We start from the raw sequence: 18024 nt of genomic DNA, 5'->3' as shown, positions 1-18024 counted from the left end.
CTAACCGGCCTGCGGCTGTGATCAGGACCCTCCCCCCTCCGTCCGGTTCGTGCCCCCGCAGCTCCCCAGGCGGCTCTGGAGCGGCTGGAACTCTCGGCCCTCCGGGGGGGTCCCGCCCGTGCCCCCGGGGGCACCTGCCCAAACGTGCGCCCGTTGCCGCTGGGGAGTGGCCCCGAGTCCCGGCCCGAGACCCTGGCTTCTCGCCGCCGCCCGCCCGGTGTCCGCGCCTGGGTGTCCCCCGTAGGCAGACAAAGGCCGCCGGGCGGCTGCGCGGCCCCCCGGTGTCCTGTGCACGTGGGGGTGGGCACGGCGAAAGTCCAGGGCCTCCGCGCCCCTTCGTGCCCTTTGCAACGACGCAGCCCTGGCCAGCCGGCTCCTCTGGGTTTGGACCTTGGGCCACTCGGCCGCGGCACGGAGCGCGGGGTCGCCCCGGTGGGTCGGGTCCTCTGCCTGGTGGAGTGGATGGTGGTGGAGTACATGTTGCGCATCCGAGTCCTGCACAGGGTACCCGGACATAAACCAGAGTGGGATTCAGGTGAGTGTAGACGAGTCGGTGTTAAGACGAGGCAAATAAAGTAGCGGAGCTCTCTGTGCTCCTGAGGTCGTTCTTTGGGCTGTTAAAATTCTCAAGGTAGATTTGAAAACGTGTGGGATTAGAAAGTTCTGGATCACTTCAGATTTACAGTGGAGGAATCTGCACGTACAGGTGTAAAATAGAAGGTTGGCTTCACTCTTAAAGTGGGGAACTTAAAAGTGACTTTCCTGCATTTCTCAGGGGAAGCGTGTGTGATTCCAGGCCCCTAGATGTGGGGGAGGAGTGTGTGCAGAGGGGCGTTGCCAGGTTTGGGGTAAACACTTTCTGTTGATGTGCAGCCCCTGCCCTGGCCGGGTACCTGTCAGAGAGGGTCAGGCATGCTTTTCAGCAGGTGACCCCGTCTTTCTCGCTTGTCACCTGGAGAGGATGCACGCCTAGGTTGACAGTGTCAGGAGTCCACGCGCATATGTGGTTCATTACTGCTTGGGGTGCTTTCTGACCCCACAGGGCAGCCCTGTCCCATGCTGTGCATGCAGATGCTTTCGAGTCCATCTCACTTCTGCCTTACCGGCTGCCCTAGTCAAGTAGAAGGCCCTTTCGGGACCTTCCTCTCCAGCAGTTAGCCGGCTACATTGTCGCCAGTGTTCATTTAGGGACAATTGCTGGGTGAATGTAACTCGTTTGCATTATTTATAGAACAATACATTTTGGCCAGAGTTGTAACCTAGGACCTAGGAGCTCTACTGAAGTTGGTGCATTAGCCGCCCTAACCCGAGAAGTAGGTATTGTGAAACTTTGTGTCCTCTGGGTGAGCCCTTGCCGCTGCTCTGTGCTTGGTGAAGCTGGGTTCAGACCAGCAGAGCTCACTTAGTGGGGAGCCCCGCCTGCTTACTCACCATGGTATTCCCTGGGTCTCACCCTGTGGGCCACGCCAGGAGCACTTGATACACGGATGAGGCTGACCTGTCCCAGAAGGGTCTGTCCTCAGTCTCCTTCGTGTGTGTTCTCATGTGGATGGACTGCGCCTCTCATACCCTTGCTCCTAGCGCCCACAGTTGGAGTTAGTGCCTGGGGCTGGACACAACCAGTGGTTCCCGCCAACATTGGCTCTCAGCCCACACAGGGGTCCGCTTGGGCTCAGTGCTTCTCTGCCACCAAAGGGTGAAGTGATCTCGGTGCGGGAATGAGATGCTGCTGGGAAGGCGGGTCTGAGGAATCCCACCGTCTGCTGTAGTTGGGGTCAAAGATGGCTGCGCCAAAGACCATGGGGTGGATTGTGCCATCCTCCATTCGTAGTTCCTTCCTGTTGAGGTAACTGGCAAGGAGTCACTCAAGGAACTGGGTCCTCACGTCCCGAAAATCATTACGGGCCACGTGTTCTGGTGTGATGACAGTTTAAGTCATTTCTAGGGCTGTCATTTTGCTATTGATCAGAACACTGTCGACTCCTCCCTGTAGGTTCGTCTTGTTGTTAGCCTGGCTGTGGGGTCTTGGATTTCCGCCTGGGACTTTCTGTGCTTTCAGATGTTTGAAACCGGGAGGAGGGGAGGCGGTCTCTGCGCTTGCTGGGATGATGTGCTCACGCAGCGCTGCCAGTGCTCCGGTCCCTCCCCTTTAAGGAGGGGCGGGATCTTGGGGCTGTTTCCCAATGCCTGGCCTTAGAAAGTGTATGTACTTGGGCCACCCTGGACCCCAAAATGTGCAGCCCAATTCTCAGTCTACCTCTCCAAGCTTGCCAGATCCCAGAGGCTCTTGGGAAGGGTGGGCTGGAAAGGCCTCAGAGGCTGGTGCTGCTGGCGGGCCTGAGATGAAACCTTCCCAGTGCCGCATCCCCTTCAGCTTGCTGGAGGTGACGTTTGTGAGGATTGGACACCAGAAGCCCTTCCACTTGCTGGCCATGTGCCTCTTCTCCCTTTGCTAGCACCCGGGACCAGAGGGGAGCCGTGTTCTCGGTGTGACCGGCAGAGCTGCGGGACGAAGGGTGTGCGTGCAGGGCACGCTAGCGTCAGGCCGTGTTCCGTTCGGCCAGCATTCTCCACCGCATTTGTCTTCTAAACCCCTCCCACCTCCTCACCCTGCCATTCCCGGTTGGTGGAATGGAAGTTGTCTTCCTGCCTGTGTTGGCCTTTGTATTCCATCCTGTCACTCTCATCAGTTTATCAGAAGAGGCCTCTCCTGCCCCGGGTGACACGGATGGGCTGTCAGTCTGACGTCGTCATGTACGGAAGCACGTCTTTAGAGCTCAAGCTGATTTGGCAGCCTCTGCGTACTTGATTTTCATGTGTTCCCTCTCACTTTCCTTTCTCTCCAGAAGCCCTGTGCAGGGATGTCTGTCAGGCAGTGGAGGTTCCAGAGTGGCGGCTGGCCGGCCAGGAGACAAGACCAGTTGTCTCCACTGGCTGAGGCTTTCCTGGTCACCAGTCTGCGTTCCTTAGGGTGGTGGCTTGAGCTTGGGTGTCTCTAACGGGAAGCTGTGGTGCTGCATCGGCTGCCTTGTCAACATTTGCCCTGTGAGAGCGACCTTTGCCTGGCTGCCCAGAGGCCTCTCCCTATTTCTTCTTTGATAAGACCGTTCTCAGTGGGAGTTGGGCGTAAGGACAGCTGTCCCAGGACAGGCTCAGGCTTGGGGTTAGGTTCACTTAATTTGTCATTCTGACTTGGCTCAACTTGAGACACGTAATTTTGTTTTCCTAGGACCACCATTAAGCCAAGTCCCAAGCCTGGAGAGGGGAAGTCTTGTCCCACTGGGTGGGGCTGTTTAGCTGCAAGAGGAGTTGAGGTTGTTTGGGAGAGGAGACTGCTTCCTGTAAACAGACACTGTGGATTGCCTGGTGAATCTGAAACCCAGTGCTCAGTGGGATCTTTTAAATTCTTGTTCCTTTTCTAGAAGTATTTCTAAAAATTTGTTGTGCTAAAGGACCAGGTTTTGTAATTTTCAATCCTTCAAAGACCAGTACTTCTGTGAGGTAAGACCGGAACGTTGCAGGATTGTCACTTTGCTGTGAGGGCTCCTCGGGGCCCCTCACTGCCTCGTATTGGTCCCTTCACAGCCTGGTGGTGGTTTGAGGACTAGACGTGGGGCAGTGCCACCAGTGGATCAGGGCTGTGGACTGGTGGACCTTGGTGTTGCCTGTGATGTTTGCTACCTGGAAAGCCCATAACTTGAAGCTGGACTGNCCCCCCGCCAATGGACGGAAACCTCACAAGGAGGCAGCAGAGTGTATGCTGCCCTCATGTTTATTTGCAGAGGCCAAGCCGAGCCTCTCTTTGGGTCATCAGACTCAGGGTGCCTTTGACAGTTGTGATCCTGGGGGAGGCTGGTTCTGTTGCCGGTGTGATCCTGGGGGAGGCTGGTTGTTTGCTGGTGTGACCCTGGGTGGCTCTGTTGCCAGTGAGATCCTGGGGGAGGCTGGTTGTTCACTGGTGTGATCCTGGGGGAGGCTGGCTGGGTCTATTGCTGGTGTGATCCTGGGGGAGGCTGGTTGTTCACTGGTGTGATCCTGGGGGAGGCTGGCTGGGTCTATTGCTGGTGTGATCCTGGGGGAGGCTGGTTGTTCGCTGGTGTGATCTTGGGGGAGGCTGGTTGTTCGCTGGTGTGATCCTGGGGGAGGCTGGTTGTTCGCTGGTGTGATCCTGGAGGAAGGCTGACACCATCTTAGGAGGATGGGATTCATACTGTATTTCAGAGTCATCTATGGTCATTTGTCTTCAAGACTGTCAGTATTGTTGGGTTGATGGTCAGACGTTTGCATTATGTGCCACAACAGAGTGGAGCTAGAATGTTCTCTGCCTTCTTGAAGGTTTTAGTCTGGTAGGTAGCCCGTGTGGGTCCGGGCTGTCTTGTCATTGGATACCTGCCTTGTGGCAGTGGAGACAGCGCTGACGTGGTTGGAGGTGCAGGACCGCTCACGCCTCGGGGATCAGAGCTGCTGATGTAACCAGAGCGCTGAGTCATCCGCTTCTCTGTCTCCTGTGCATTCCTTGCAGGAACTCCCAGTGCATCTCCCATTTGCATGGTACGTTTACGATGAGGTCCTTTCTCTTGTAATTGGATAGATGGTCGCAAATGTGGGAAGGAAGAACAGAGTGTATTACCGGTCTTCCTTCTGTTGCCCAAGAGTGTCTGGAATAGTAAATGAAGTTCTTAAATCTAGAAGGGTCACTTGCAGCGATCAGATGGTAGTGATTTCCACGGTTGGGAATCCAGCCCCACTAGCAGCCCTGCACTTCTTGCAGCCATCTGAGCAGACGGGGAGGGGCTTTGGGGGGACTTGGGCCTTTACTGGACACACGAACAGCAGAAGGCAGCGTTCCTACAGGCCAGTCATCGTTTTAGTGCTGGCCGATCTTCTTTTGCTTTTGTCTGAGAATCTCAAAGGGCTTTGTAACTGGTAGTCCATTCCTCTGTGCAGCACTCTCGTGAGACAGACCGCACATCTTCCCACCAAACTCAGGCGGAGAGAGAGACGGAGTCACTCGAGGACTGGCCGAGTTGCTTTGTCTACCACCACAGTCTCCTTGGGAAGGAAAGGTCCCAGGTCAATTGAGCTGTTAGAACCAGTACAGATAAACAGATACTTGGAAGGATTTATGCTGTGGACCCCCTTGTCTGCAGGGGACACATTCCAGGACCCCCACGGGAAGCCTGAAACGGCAGACAGTACCGAACAGTACGCATTCCATGTTTTTCATAGACGTACGCACCCACGATAACGTTTATGAGTTAAGTGTGGTAAGAGACTGCAGCAGCAGCTGGTGAGAAAATAGAGCAGTTAGCGCCGTACGTTGTGAACGAGGTCCTGGGACTGTGGTCTCAACATAGTCTTACCGAGCCGACTCCCCTTTCCCGGGATGCCGTGAGATAGAGAGCTGCCCGCGTGCGGAGACGGGGCCGGTGGGCGCTGTGGGCGGGTGACTGGGTCAGAGGAGGATCGTGGGTTTCCAGCCGCAGCCTGTCCCCTGCACGGAAGGGGACGTGGGTACTTAGAAGGCACCTAGGGGCGAGCTGGATGTGTGCTGTGTGAGACTGTCTTTCTCGCCAGCTGAAGCCCCTTGAGGAAGCTTCCGCGGGCGCAGCTAGGGGCTGCAGTGCTGTCACACGTGCAGGCCCTCAACTAGAGTAGAGCAGAGAGAGAGAGCTTTTCTTTTTTTTAAGTTTTATTTAAGTAATGTCTGCATCCAACGTGGGACTGGAACTTAGCGACACTGAGATTAAAAGTCACATGCTACTCTGACTGAGCCAGCCAGGCACCCCAGAGATAGAACACTTTTAGAGAAGAACTCTGATTTTGCCTTTAAACTCGTGGGTTGGTTATCAGGAGGTATTTGCAGATATTTTTGCCAGTTTTAGTGTAAAACTAACAAAAAGTGTGTGACAGGTTCGTGTTGCGTAGGTGTAGTTTGGGCTCTGAGAACTAGTCCAACCTTCTTGTCTAGTGTGCATAGGAAATGCACAGTGATGTCCTGTTCCCCGGGAAGGGAGGGTTGCTAGGCTCCTTGGGGGAGCTGAGCCCTCTCGAGACGCGCCCTGAGTGTTTGGAGGGGTGTGTGGTTCGAAACCCAGTCTGGGGGGACTCAGCTGGGTGAGAGTTTGGTAAAAAGAAAGGCTCACACCCACCCACTTGTCCAGGCAGCATGGAGAACCGGGGAGCACACATAGTCGCCCTGGAGCCCCCCACTGCCTGGCCTCGGGTGGGTGAACGCAGGGGCCGACCAGCAGCTGGACAGAGAGGTTTGGGGCAGAAGAGATGGGAGTCCTGCAGGGAGACGTGCACGGGGCCGTCTCCACGTCTCCTGTGGACATGGTCAGAGTGGGGACCTACGCAGGTGGGTGATGCGATGCTAAAGAAGACTGTTCTGTACGCATCAAGGATTTCTCTTTAAACAGTGAAAGTAATGACGATTTTCCACAGGGGTTTGTCAACCACCGACCCCGTCTCGTGGTAGAAAGTAGAGCAGAGAGTCTGTAGTGTGTGGTGGTATTGCATTAGGTCGTGGACACCGGAGTATTAATGTTTGTGATTTTCTTTTTTTGCCAAGGTACGGACATTGCTGCAGGAGAAGAAGTTGCCATCAAGCTTGAATGTGTCAAAACCAAACACCCTCAGCTCCACATTGAGAGTAAAATCTACAAAATGATGCAGGGAGGAGGTATGCCCTTTACCTGTTTAAAAGAAAACCGGGTTGTATTCGATGAGGGACAAGGCGTCGTGAATCAGAGCCTCTGGTTTATCTGGGAAAGGGAGGAGAATGGTCACGTGGCTTCCTTCGGACACAGAGAGGGCTACAGAGGGCCTCCCTCAATGTAAAGCATAATTTGGTGGTTTTCCATAGCTTCGGGTCAGCTAGTAGTGTCTTTGGACTCTGGGTTCGTGTCCAGAAAATTGTGATTTTTCAGACACACTCCTGATTACTGGGTGTGCCACCTCAGTCACATGGTTCGCTCCCAGCTTTTGGGGAGTCGCTTCAGATGCTCCTGAGTGAAATGGAGTTTGAATTCAGTGACCTCTGTGGTCGCTTCCAACTCAGTTGCTGTCCCAACCCTATGAAACCTCCTTTCAGGCCTAAGGGTGCCCAGTGTCTGATTTCTGAGTCTTAACTTCTAGAATTCTCTGGACTTCAGAATAGTTTGGCTAATGGAGCAGGATGGGATTTTACTGGAGTCTCAGTCCCAAAGATGCTGCAGCATTGGGAAGGACGTGCCTGTGCTCCACTCCGAGGAGCTCCCCTCGGGAGCAGGGCTCTGTGTGGGGGTGGGGGTGCTGTGTCCTCTTCGGAGACCCTTCACGGTGGACGCCTCTGCGGTCCTTTCATGCTTTGGGGTGTTCTTGGTGCTTTGTCAAATGAAAACTTGTCTTCAGAGTCTAAATTCACCTTTTTGATTCTACTCTGGCATCTTCCCTCCCTCCCCCCAAAGTGGTTTAATCTGTACGTGCTTTATGCAGCAGTAAGTGTCTCTTTAGCAGCAACACACACAGGCCCGCAGGACCCTTTGCAGATGGGGTCCTTTCTAGGGACCAGAGGAGGCGGTGGGCTCTCGACTGGCACTCCCGGGGTGAAAATGGCCCCCGTTGGCCTCAGGGCCTGGTCAGCAGAGGCCCCAGCTGGCGTATCTGCCCCCTGGCCACCCTCAGCGAGGGCGGGCTTCTCCGGCATCACAGGTGATCTACACCACTTATAAGGTGTTGATGAGAATGGGGTGACTCAGGATGTGGCCTTCATGGTTGGGGAGGGTCTGATGCTGGGGGTTGAATGTTAAGGAGCAGCATGTCTGTGAGCTGGAGAGCCAGAGGGCAGCAGGGAAGAAAACAGTTGGCTGATGCCCCAGATAGGAGTCCGTTAAGGGACTGAGATTGTAAACAGAAAAGAGCTCGTTTTGCTCAGCGTGGGGTTTCTCCATCCCTGCACCGCGGCCTCTTGTGTGATGAGGTGCCCAGGCTGCAGCCCCACAGCTCATTTTGAACCCTTGGCTTTAAGATTGGAAGGACCACCTGCTTTATTTCTCTTCCCGTATGCCTCCTCTAGGGTCCTAGACACCGGGGATCTTCTCCCCGGCTGGCCACCCCCCACATGTAGCTCAGTTTTACTCCTTTTTTTTTTTCTTTTTTTTTTAAGTTTATTTATCTTGAGAGTGTGTGTGAGAGCATGAATGGGGTGGAGGGCAGAGAGAGAGGGAGAGAGAATCCCAAGTAGGCTCCATGCTGTCATTACAGAGCCCAGTGCGGGGCTCGATCTCACCAACCAAGAGATTATGACCTTGAGCTGATACTGAAAGTCAGATGCTTAATGTATTGAGCCACCAGGCTCTCCTACTTCTTTTCAAATGTGCACTTGGTAGATATTATCAAGATGTTTAAAAAAAAAAAAGGTGTTAAAATGTCAGGTTATTTAAAAAATTAAAAAAATTTTTTTTTAATGTTTTATTTATTTCTGAGAGAGAGAGAGAGAGAGAGAGGGTGAGCAGGGCAGGGGCAGAGAGAGAAGGAGACACAGAATCCGAAGCAGCTCCAGGCTCTGAGCTGTCAGCACAGAGCCCAACGCGGGGCTCGAACCCACGAACTGTGAGATCGTGACCTGAGCCGAAGTTGGATGCTCAACCGACTGAGCCCCCCAGGCGCCCCAAATGTCAGTTTTTGAAAACAGCTGATGTCCAGGAAAGCAGAGTGCACAATGCTGGTAGCGTTTTGTGGCTGTCCCCTGGCCGGGATGGAGCTCGGCCACAGAGAGCAGATGTGGGGACTGCTTTGCTGTCGGTGAGCCTTCTCCTGCCGCCGCACGCGGGAGCACGTCACCGTGCGTGGTGGAGGGGCCGCAGGTGTCTCTGATGTGGCTCCTCTCGCGTGCTCCTCACGCTGCGCTCCGGGTGTGCTTGCGCATGGTTGATACTGGTGGCGTCACAGGACGGAGCTCAATGTGGAGAGGCTGCCTTGCGCCCTCTGGCTCGCTGTGCAGGGTCGCGGGGGCACTGCCTGGACGGTGGCGGTGGCGCTGCGCCTGGCTGGGGCGAGCTGCACCCAGGCAGTGGAGTCAGCCTCACTTCCAGACAACAGCGCGTTTGCTGCCACCACACTCCTGTATGGTGGGTGTCCCCAGCCTCGTGCCCCGAATGCGGAAGCAGATACCCAGACCACCGCGGAGCTTCCCAGAGGACAGATTTGAAGCTGAGTGTTGTCGCACCCAGGCCACTGTCGCACAGCAGCTCTGCCTCCCTGGCAGGTGGCAGGCCAGGCTGTGCGCAGAGGCTTCCGCCTGCCGCAAACCTGATCGTGGTGATGGACTGAAAAGTTGGAATGGCAGAAATGAATCTTGATTAGTTGTGTTGGTGAATGACCTGGGTAGACACCAGGTTCTTCTCAACATGCAGCGGACTGCCAGGCAGAACCTAGACATTAACTGCTCTTTCCCATCGTGCTGTCCCCAGAGTGGCTTCAGACCACTCCCTTCTTCAGTAACCTTTCAGCAGAGAACGTATGTTTAGTCCCCGGCTGCTTCCGGTCAAGGCGTCGGGTGTGGGGTGTGGGCGTGAAGCCCTGGCCGGCAGTGAGGCTGGGTGAGCACCCCCGGCGCAGCAGAAGCGTGTGGCTTCCCCAGGTCGCTTCTCCCATCCTCTGTGCGTCCGGTGTCCCGGCCACTTCCCGTGCTTCATTTTGGACAGTCACTCATTATCAACAAACGTGTCACAGTAGCAGAGAGCACACGTAACGTGTGAGGACTGATGCTAAAGTTACGCCTATACCTCCCACCTGCCTCGGCCCGGCGTGCTCCCCCTGTGCCACTGCCTCGTTTGTGCCTACATTTTCTCACACCCCACAAGAAATTTGTTTTTAAAAATATAATGACCTTGTCTAGAAATGTTTGGTGGTTTTGTTTACAGTTGTGTTAGGTTTGAGTTGCTAAAAACATGGTGAAAATTTGTATTTGCATTAATGTCGAGTATTGGGACTTCTCACAGGTAGAAATGGAAGGCATTTACCTGTCCCTGTCCCCTGGCCTTTCACCCCATGCATATGCTCAGGAGTTCTGGACCCCATCAGGTGTCGAGAACCACACCTAGCTACNGGGGGGGGGGGGGGGGGGGGGGGCGGGCAGGTGCTGTTCGCTGCTGGCCTAGCCCCACTGGCCTTGCCCGCTCCTGCGTTGGCCCCAGCAGCAGCTTGCGTCTTCAGATTTCTGATCTTAGATGTGTGATGTCACAGAGTAACAGTCTGTTGGACAGGCAGTGGGGACTTTGATATGAATGGCTGTGTAGCTGATTGCTTCCTGGCGCCTCACTGCTCAGTTTCCAGTCTGCCCAGGACAAAGCAGGCTACATTTTCCGGCCAGGGTACTCTGAGAGCAAGGGCGCTCTGCTTTTACCGCATTTTATCTGCTCCCTGGTGCTGTGGTGATACGTGCTAGTGTCGACCACTGGTAAAAAAAGGTGCTGCCATCGGAGCACCTCATCAGTGTAAATGGGCCGTGACTCCTTGACACACGTCTTCCTAACATATGCAGGTTTTGAATACATGCAGTCTGATCGCTGTGTACCATCCTACGTTCCTCTGACCCTGCGTGTTCCCCAGACGCCCCCAAGCTGCCCTGCCGCAGCGGCAGGTGGCTGACCCTGGCTGCTGGCCAGTAATGTCATGTCTCTGTAAGCAGTTCTCTGTTGCGTCTGGCACCTTGCTCTTGGGGACAGTGCCTCGAGGGCACTCAGTCCCTGTTTCCTGAGAACGGGTTTGTGTTTCGTGGAGCAGGCAGACAGCTCGGCCTGCAGGATGGCGCCAGGTGCCGCACGTGCCCACAGGGACATGTTCCTAGGCAGTCGCTCATGCGGGGTCCCCTCCTGCAGGGACGTGTTCCTAGACGGTCGCTCGCGCGGGGTCCCTTCCTGCAGGGATGTGTTCCTAGACGGTCGCTTGCGCGGGGTCCCCTCCTGCCCAATGCCGCGTGGTCTTTGGTCTCCCCTTCCCGTTTCCCTCTGACGTGGCATGGGGTATCCTCACTAGCACAGAAATCAAGGGGGACATTAAAGATTAAGGATGGGGAAGGAAGAAATAAAGCTTGTTATTTGTAAAAGAAACCCAAAAACAAATTAGAGGGGCACCTGGGTGGCTCGGTCAGTTAAGCATCTGACTTTGGCTCAGGTCATGATCTCACAGTTCATAGGTTTGAGCCCCGCCTTGGGCTCTGTGCTGACAGCTCAGAGCCTAGAAGCCTGTCTTCGATTCTGTGTCTCCCTCTCTCTGACCCTCCCCTGCTCACACTGTCTCTCTCTCTCTCAGAAATAAATAAAAAATATTTAACATTAAAAAAAGAAAAAGACAAATTAGAGTTAGGCTTGGAAGCCAGCTTGCACTATAGGGCTTAGATTCAGTTCATTATCACTTGCAGTCAGTTATAAGATATAATGCTTTTTCCTACACGCCAGTAAGTCTTTTTATTCATCGTGTTTTCCCAGGGGGAGGGAAGGAGTCAGTGCCTGTGCTGTGCAAAGAGGGAGGTACTGGTGTGGCAAAACTATCACATCCCTACCCTCTAGGGATGGGGTCACTGAACCCTGGGGTCAGTGTTTCAGATCATTTGCCTGGTGCAGAGCCTTTTGTCAAATCCTCTGTTTTTCTCCCAATACAAAAAGAAGTTTGTAAACCATAAAACCCCAGAAGAACCTGGAGAAAGAGCAACATACCGTATTTACACAAGTCACGCGGCCTCTCCATCACCCAGCTGCAGCTCGGGAGTCCTCGGGGCCCAGCAGACACCGCGATCTGAGCAGGGGGGCCGCCCAGGAACCAAGATGAGGCATGGCTCCCCCAGTGCACTCCATTGTGTGCACCACCATGTCGTTGTCGCAATGCAGCAGGACAGGATGCTGGCCTCAGACACCATGGTCTCTGGAAGCCGAGGCCGGAAAGGCCAGCATTATTCAAGGATATAAGGATTTGGGGCCTTCATCTGGCACCCCAGGGCTGCTCAGGCTCTCTTACCACCTGTCATGACCAACTTAAATTTTTTCCGACACACGTGATCTGTTGTGCTGGTAGGCTTGGCCTGAGCTGGTGAAGGATCTGGCAGGTGAAGGGAGTCCAGGTTCTGAGATTAGAGGTCCTGAATAGGAACCCTTGATCATGGGTATAGACCAACCTCCCGTCGCCATGGCTTCCTTTCAGGCTTTCTCCTGACCCCTCTGCACCACCTTTCCTGTTCAGACTGATTCCCGACCTTCTAGGAGGGAGAGATGAAGTCACGGGGCAGCCCGGGTAAAACCTCTTCGCCCATGAAAGTGGAGGGGTTTCAGGACCCTGGCAGAGGAGCACCCTCTGACTGGCAGAAGCGAGGTGGTTCCTGTGCGGCTCCCAACAGTTCTCCGAGCTGGTGGGATGGCAGAGCATGTCCCCTCCGCACAGTCCGGCAGCCACTCTGGCTCCTCCTCGACAGTGCCCAGCACCCTGCGAACCCAGCGCGGGGATCAGGGCATTCCAGAAACACAAAACCAGAACGTTGACCTCAAGAGTGAGGTTAAAATGCACAAGATGCGTTATGTGTACGCAGCCAGGGCAGTTGGAATCCTGAGACGGCGGGGCCCAGGGCGCGGTTCTCTAGGAGCGCAAGACGTGACACGGTGCGCCCTGGTGCGTCCTTGAGTGGCATGTGTGAACTCACACCTCTGCCCCCGCCTTCCCACAGTGCTGTTCAGGCAGTGTCCCCGGGGCGGGTGCGCCAGTTTCTCGATCCCTTCCCTGTTCACAGGTTGCTTCCGGGTGCCGGCATTCCAGAGACCTGCAAACATTGTGTGGGTTCTCGGGGGGCGTTTACCCCTCCTCCCAGGGGTGACTGTCCAGGAGGGGAGTGGCCGAATCCAAAGTAGCCGAGTGCCTTTCCTTTTGGGTAAACCGCCAGCTGCTTTCCCGTGGCTGTTGTGTTTCGCTCCCACCAGTGGTACCCAGGGCTTTGATGGTCCGCATCCTGCGGTTCACCTGGGTCCTCTGTCATCTGAGTTCCTGAATTGACTGGCGTGAAGCTGTTTATAATATTTCTCTGTTAGCCTTCTCGTGTACGTGGAGGCCTCTTGTTGATACGGTAATCTGTGCCTTTTCTATTTTTCCCTGATCAGTCTGAGTAGAGGTTTATCAAAAATCTTCTCAGAGAACCAGCTTTTGGTTTCAGTAGTTATTCTCTTTATTCTATTTCATTGATTACTGCTTGATCCTTTTTATGTCTTCTGCTTATTTTGGGTTTAATCTTCTATTTTCTGAGATCACTGATCTGTCTTTTTTTAATATAGGTGTTTAGTTGCTATAAATGTCCCCAAGTACTATTGGAGCGCATCTCGTAACTCCTGATATGTTGGGTTTTCAGTTAGTGCAAAATGCTGTCTGATTTCTCCCTTGATCCATGGGTTATTTTGAAGTATATTATGTAGTTTCCAAATAATTGGGGTTTTCCAGAGAGCTCTCTTTTATTTCTGACTGAATTTCATTGTCGTCTGAGAGCATACTTTGCACGACTTGAATCCTTTTAACTCTAGGCCTGTTTTATGTCCAGCATTGGGTCTGCCTTGGTAACTGCCCCGTGTGCACTTGACGACACTGCTCTGCTGCCCGAGGGCCTGTTGAGGACATAGTCAAGCTGTGGGTTTGTCAATCTCCTTGCGGCTTTGCTTCATGTGCTTTGAATTTTTTAAAATGTTTTTTATTTATTTGTGAGAGAGAGACACACACAGAACCCGAAGCAGGCTCCAGGCTCTGAGATGTCCTCACAGAGCCCGACACGGAGCTCAAACCCACGAACTGTAAGATCGTGACCTGAGGCGAAGTTGGACATTTAACCGACTGAGCCACCCAGGCGCCCCTGCTTCATGTGTTTTGAAGCTGTGCTGTTAGCTGCGTGAGCGAGTGGAGCTGTTACCCTCTCCTGATAAGCTGATACCTTTCTCCTGATGATACGACGTGTGTAACCCTGGAAACGCGCTTCCTGGCAGCCTGCTGTGTCCCCTGCGGACCCAGCTCTTATGCGCCCTTTGGTCTGAAGTTGATGTCGTGCGCTGTGCTTCCTACAAGCTGTGTGTGTGTAAAGGCCGTTTGCCTGTGACCGTTCGCTTCCATTTGCTCACTGCCAGCCTGCGTGCTCCTGTCCACCTGCCCTTATGTTCGCATGTCATAAACCCTACGCTGCATTGTTATTTTTGTTTGAATGGTCCTTTTAAAGAGATTTAAGTAATTTTAAAAAAATCTTACACATGAACTTATGTTATTTCCAGTGCCTCTCAGCCCTTTGTAGGGACCCACACTTCGTCTGCCTTCTGCCTACAGGGTGGCCTTTCCCACACGTAGCAGGGGCGGGTCTGCTGCTGATGGGTTCTTCTTCACCTTTTTTATAGAGCTGGAAGCCTCCTCACTACTCGGCTTCCTGGGGCTTTTCCCTAGGTACTTGAAAGATGCTTCCCCGCCCCCCCCCGCCGCCCCGTGCTTTTACACGTACCGTTACTGAGGAGAAGTGAGTGTACAGTGATCTTGGTCTTTGGCTGGTTTATGTTATGTGGTTTTTTTCCCTGGCTGCTTTCAAGATGCTCTCTTTATTGCTAGTTGTGAGCAATTTGGTCTGCAGGTGTGGACGTCTGTGCGGTGTTCGTTGTGGCTCCTGCGCGTGGGGTTTGCCGAGCTTATGTCTGTGGGTTTGTCGTCTTTATCCAGCTGCTGCTTCCAGCATCATGTCTGCCCCTTCCTCCCCCACCTCCTGGGGGCTGCGTGGCACAGGTTATCCGGCGGCTCAAAGCTGTCCCAGAGCTCGCTGAAACTCTTGCTGCTTTTTCAGTAGTTTCTATTGCGGTGGCTGGAGTTGCTCATCTTTTCTTCTACACTGTCTAATCTCTGTAGTTCTCATCTCTGAAAGTTAGAGTTGGGTCTCGTAAGTCTCCCCATGTCAGGCCTTTGTGTAACTTTGACACGGAACATAGTTAGAATTGATAATATCTTTCTCTGCTAATTCTGACCTCTGAGCCAGTTTTAGTGGACTGTTGTCAGCGTGGGTGTCTTCTGCCTCTGTGTACCTGGCGATCTCCGGATGCCAGGCACTGGCTTCCGCTTGCTTGCACTCCCGGTGTTTACTCTGCCGTGCAGGTTCTGCCGACACTCGGGCTGGAAGGGGACGGCCTGTGTCCTGTCGGGTCTGGGCCTTGTTTGTTCGTTGTTTCGTGTTTCATGTCTTAGAAACCATTTTTCCACGTGTTCTATGTTTTGTTAACTCTTCTGTTTTTGCAGATATGAAGATAAATTGGGCCCTGATTACTACCATCTTGGCTGGATGTAGAGTAACTTTTAAACTCAAAATAATAGTATCTGTTTCTGACTCAGGGTTTCTTATACCAGAAACATTACTCATTAAGAAAATGATTGATATGTTCATCTTGGTTAAAATTTCTCATCAAAACACTCCAAAAGGAAAAAAAATGCCTCATATAAAATCGGCAATGGTTTAGTATCCAGAATCTTAAAAGAACTACCGTAAGTAGGCAGAAGGTTCCTGATAGAAAAATTGGCAAAAGACACGTGTAGACACATTTCAAAGAGGAAACGTGTGTCCAGTAACTACGTGAAAGAAAGATCCAGATTGAGAACTCCGCGTGACACTATTTCATACCCACTTGGTTGATACAAAGTGAGCGATCTGACGGCATTATTCCACAGCGGGAACAGACCCACTGCGGGTGGGTGTGCAGGGCGGGCTGTCTCGGAAAGCCCGAGGCGTTATCTTTGTACGGTCGTAACTTGTGCTCTGTGTTTGTAGGTAGGCGCCTGGGGGGTACACTAGATGTGAACGAGAGTGTTGTGTGTAAGAATTCTCACTTGCGGACATAAATAAGGGTATACTTTGTACCACTGTTCATAAAGGAAGCAAACCCAAACAGTCCAAGTGGCCAATTGTGATCTATCCTCCGAAGGGAATGCTGTACGGCAGGCATCCTTTTTTAAAAAAGCCACTGAATACTAATTCAGTTATACTAATTTCTGGGGTACAGCACAGTGAAGCGACAGTTCTTTGGGCCACAAAGCGCTCCCGCTGGGTGTGGCCGCCTCTGCCACCAGACTGGGCTCCTGCAGTATCATTGACTACATTCCCGCTGCTGTACTTTTCATTGCTGTAACCTTGTTTTTGGTTTTTTTACTTACTTATTTTATAAGTGGGAGATTGTACCTCTTAGTTCCCTTCCCCTGTTTGCCCCGCCCCCTCTGGCAACCCCCTCTGCCCCCTCTGGCAGTAGCTTTACTCTCTGTATTTATGAGTTTGTTTCTGTTATTTGCTTGTCTGTTTTGGTTTTTAGATTCTACATATAAATGAAAGCATATCGTATTTGTCTTTGTCTTAATTCACTTAGCACAATACTCTCTAGGTCCATCCATATTGTCATAAATGGCAAGGTCTTTTTTATGGCTGAGTAATCATGTGCCCTCGCTTCATTAAAAGCAAGGGGATGACAGGGGAGCACAGGAGCGAGAGGAGGGGTGTGACGGCACATGCAGTCCTCAGGAGTGCCCTTGGTCTGGGTAGGTGGCCCGGGCTGCAGACCTTTGCCTTGTTATGCTTTAAAAACACTTAATGCTTTTCTTGAATTTGTTCTCATGAAACATGGAAAATTTTTAAATAATTTTAAAAACGAAACAAGGTTGCCCAGTTGGTATCAAAACTTGCTCTAAAGCTGAACTAAGAACGTTTACGGTGCCAGAAAGTGAGGCAGCGCTCAAAACACAGACGGACAAAAGCCTCGATTGATGGGTCTGGGAGACGGTCTCGGGGCCGGCCGAGGAGCCCCGGGGGCCACGGGTAGAGCGCTGTGGACGGCCCAGTGAGCGCCCTGGGGTGCAGTGCAGACCTTCAGGCCCGTGATGTTACCAAAAAGCGATTGAATAAATGGGGAGAAGAGACAAATTGTATAGAAGAGCTTGAGTTATATGTGTGGAGGCTCCCCTGTCAAGAGCATGACCCCCCCCCCTCGAAGTGGGGCCCCCCTTAGTGACAGCCTCCCAAAGAGAAGAGTCCGGGAAGGGAGAATGATCACACCTCAGCCAGGCGGTCAAGGTCGCGTCCACGGTGACGGCGTCGCACTGACAGCATGGCCCCTGACGCGACGGGAAGGGCGCTCTGCCTCTGTGGTTCCTCCCCAAGCCCGTCCCCCACCGCAGACACGCCCCGGCGGAGGGATGGCCCCAGCACCCCCAGAACTGCTGGGCCCCCTGAAACCAGGGCCGCGAGAGACGGCTCAGCCCAGAGGCGCCCGGGGAGACGTGGGGACGGGAAAACCAAGGGCCCCTGAGAGAGTGTGGACTTTGGTTGACAGCAGCGAGCCCATCGTAGTGTGACTTGTGACACACGCAGCACGCTGACGGGAGGAGGTGGGTGGGAACCAGCTCTTTCTAGGTGAGGCCCTCTTGTCCTCTGGCTTTCTTGTGTCTGCTCAGCCCTCCACCTCGGGACACTGGCCTCTCCCCGTCACTTCAGCCGCTGCCCGCCTGACCCGCGGTGCATGTGCGTGTGCAAGCACGGGCGTGTCGGGTTTCTCTTGCAGTGGGCATCCCCACCATCCGGTGGTGCGGGGCGGAGGGCGACTACAACGTCATGGTGATGGAGCTGTTGGGACCGAGCCTGGAAGACCTGTTCAACTTCTGCTCGAGGAAGTTCAGCCTCAAAACCGTCCTGCTGCTGGCGGACCAGATGGTGAGAACCCGCTTCCCAGAGTGTCGGGGGTCCGGCGCTCGGCGCGTGCGCGCTTTGCCTCGGCAGAGCAGCGGCACCTCCGCTGTCCCCTTGTCTTCCGCCCGTCGGTGGGCGGGGACAGAGCAGGCACACGGTGACCTTGGCTGCAAGGCACTGACACTTGGCCGCCTTTGGGGCCGCCCCACGCAGCACCGCCCGCTCACGTGTGGGGCTCCAGTTCCCGCAGGAGCGAGCGTGCTGGTCCCGACTGACGGGACCTGCTGCTGCTGCAGACCCTCGTCGGGAAGGGTGCCACCCGC

At 53.7% G+C, this 18024-nt stretch overlaps 1 protein-coding gene across 4 annotated transcripts in view; it reads left to right on the top strand.

Annotated features, from left to right (window-relative positions):
- The window catches only part of CSNK1D (casein kinase 1 delta), a 31634-nt gene that overhangs the window by 203 nt on the left and 13407 nt on the right, over positions 1-18024 (top strand). For 3 of the 4 annotated variants that reach the window (XM_077755823.1, XM_077755832.1, XM_077755842.1), the window contains exons 2-3: positions 6575-6685; positions 17577-17725. In XM_077755823.1, coding sequence (XP_077611949.1) covers positions 6575-6685; positions 17577-17725 — 260 coding nt within the window. Of the gene's footprint in view, positions 1-3356; positions 3502-6574; positions 6686-17576; positions 17726-18024 lie in introns of those variants that run through there. The other variant, XM_077755849.1, reaches the window with a different exon arrangement.

This window comes from Crocuta crocuta, unplaced genomic scaffold (genome assembly GCF_008692635.1).
Source record: "Crocuta crocuta isolate KB4526 unplaced genomic scaffold, BGI_CrCroc_1.0 scaffold50, whole genome shotgun sequence".
Taxonomy (NCBI): domain Eukaryota; kingdom Metazoa; phylum Chordata; class Mammalia; order Carnivora; family Hyaenidae; genus Crocuta; species Crocuta crocuta.
Note: the sequence above shows the minus strand (reverse complement) of the source record. Positions and strands in the feature narration are given on the sequence as shown.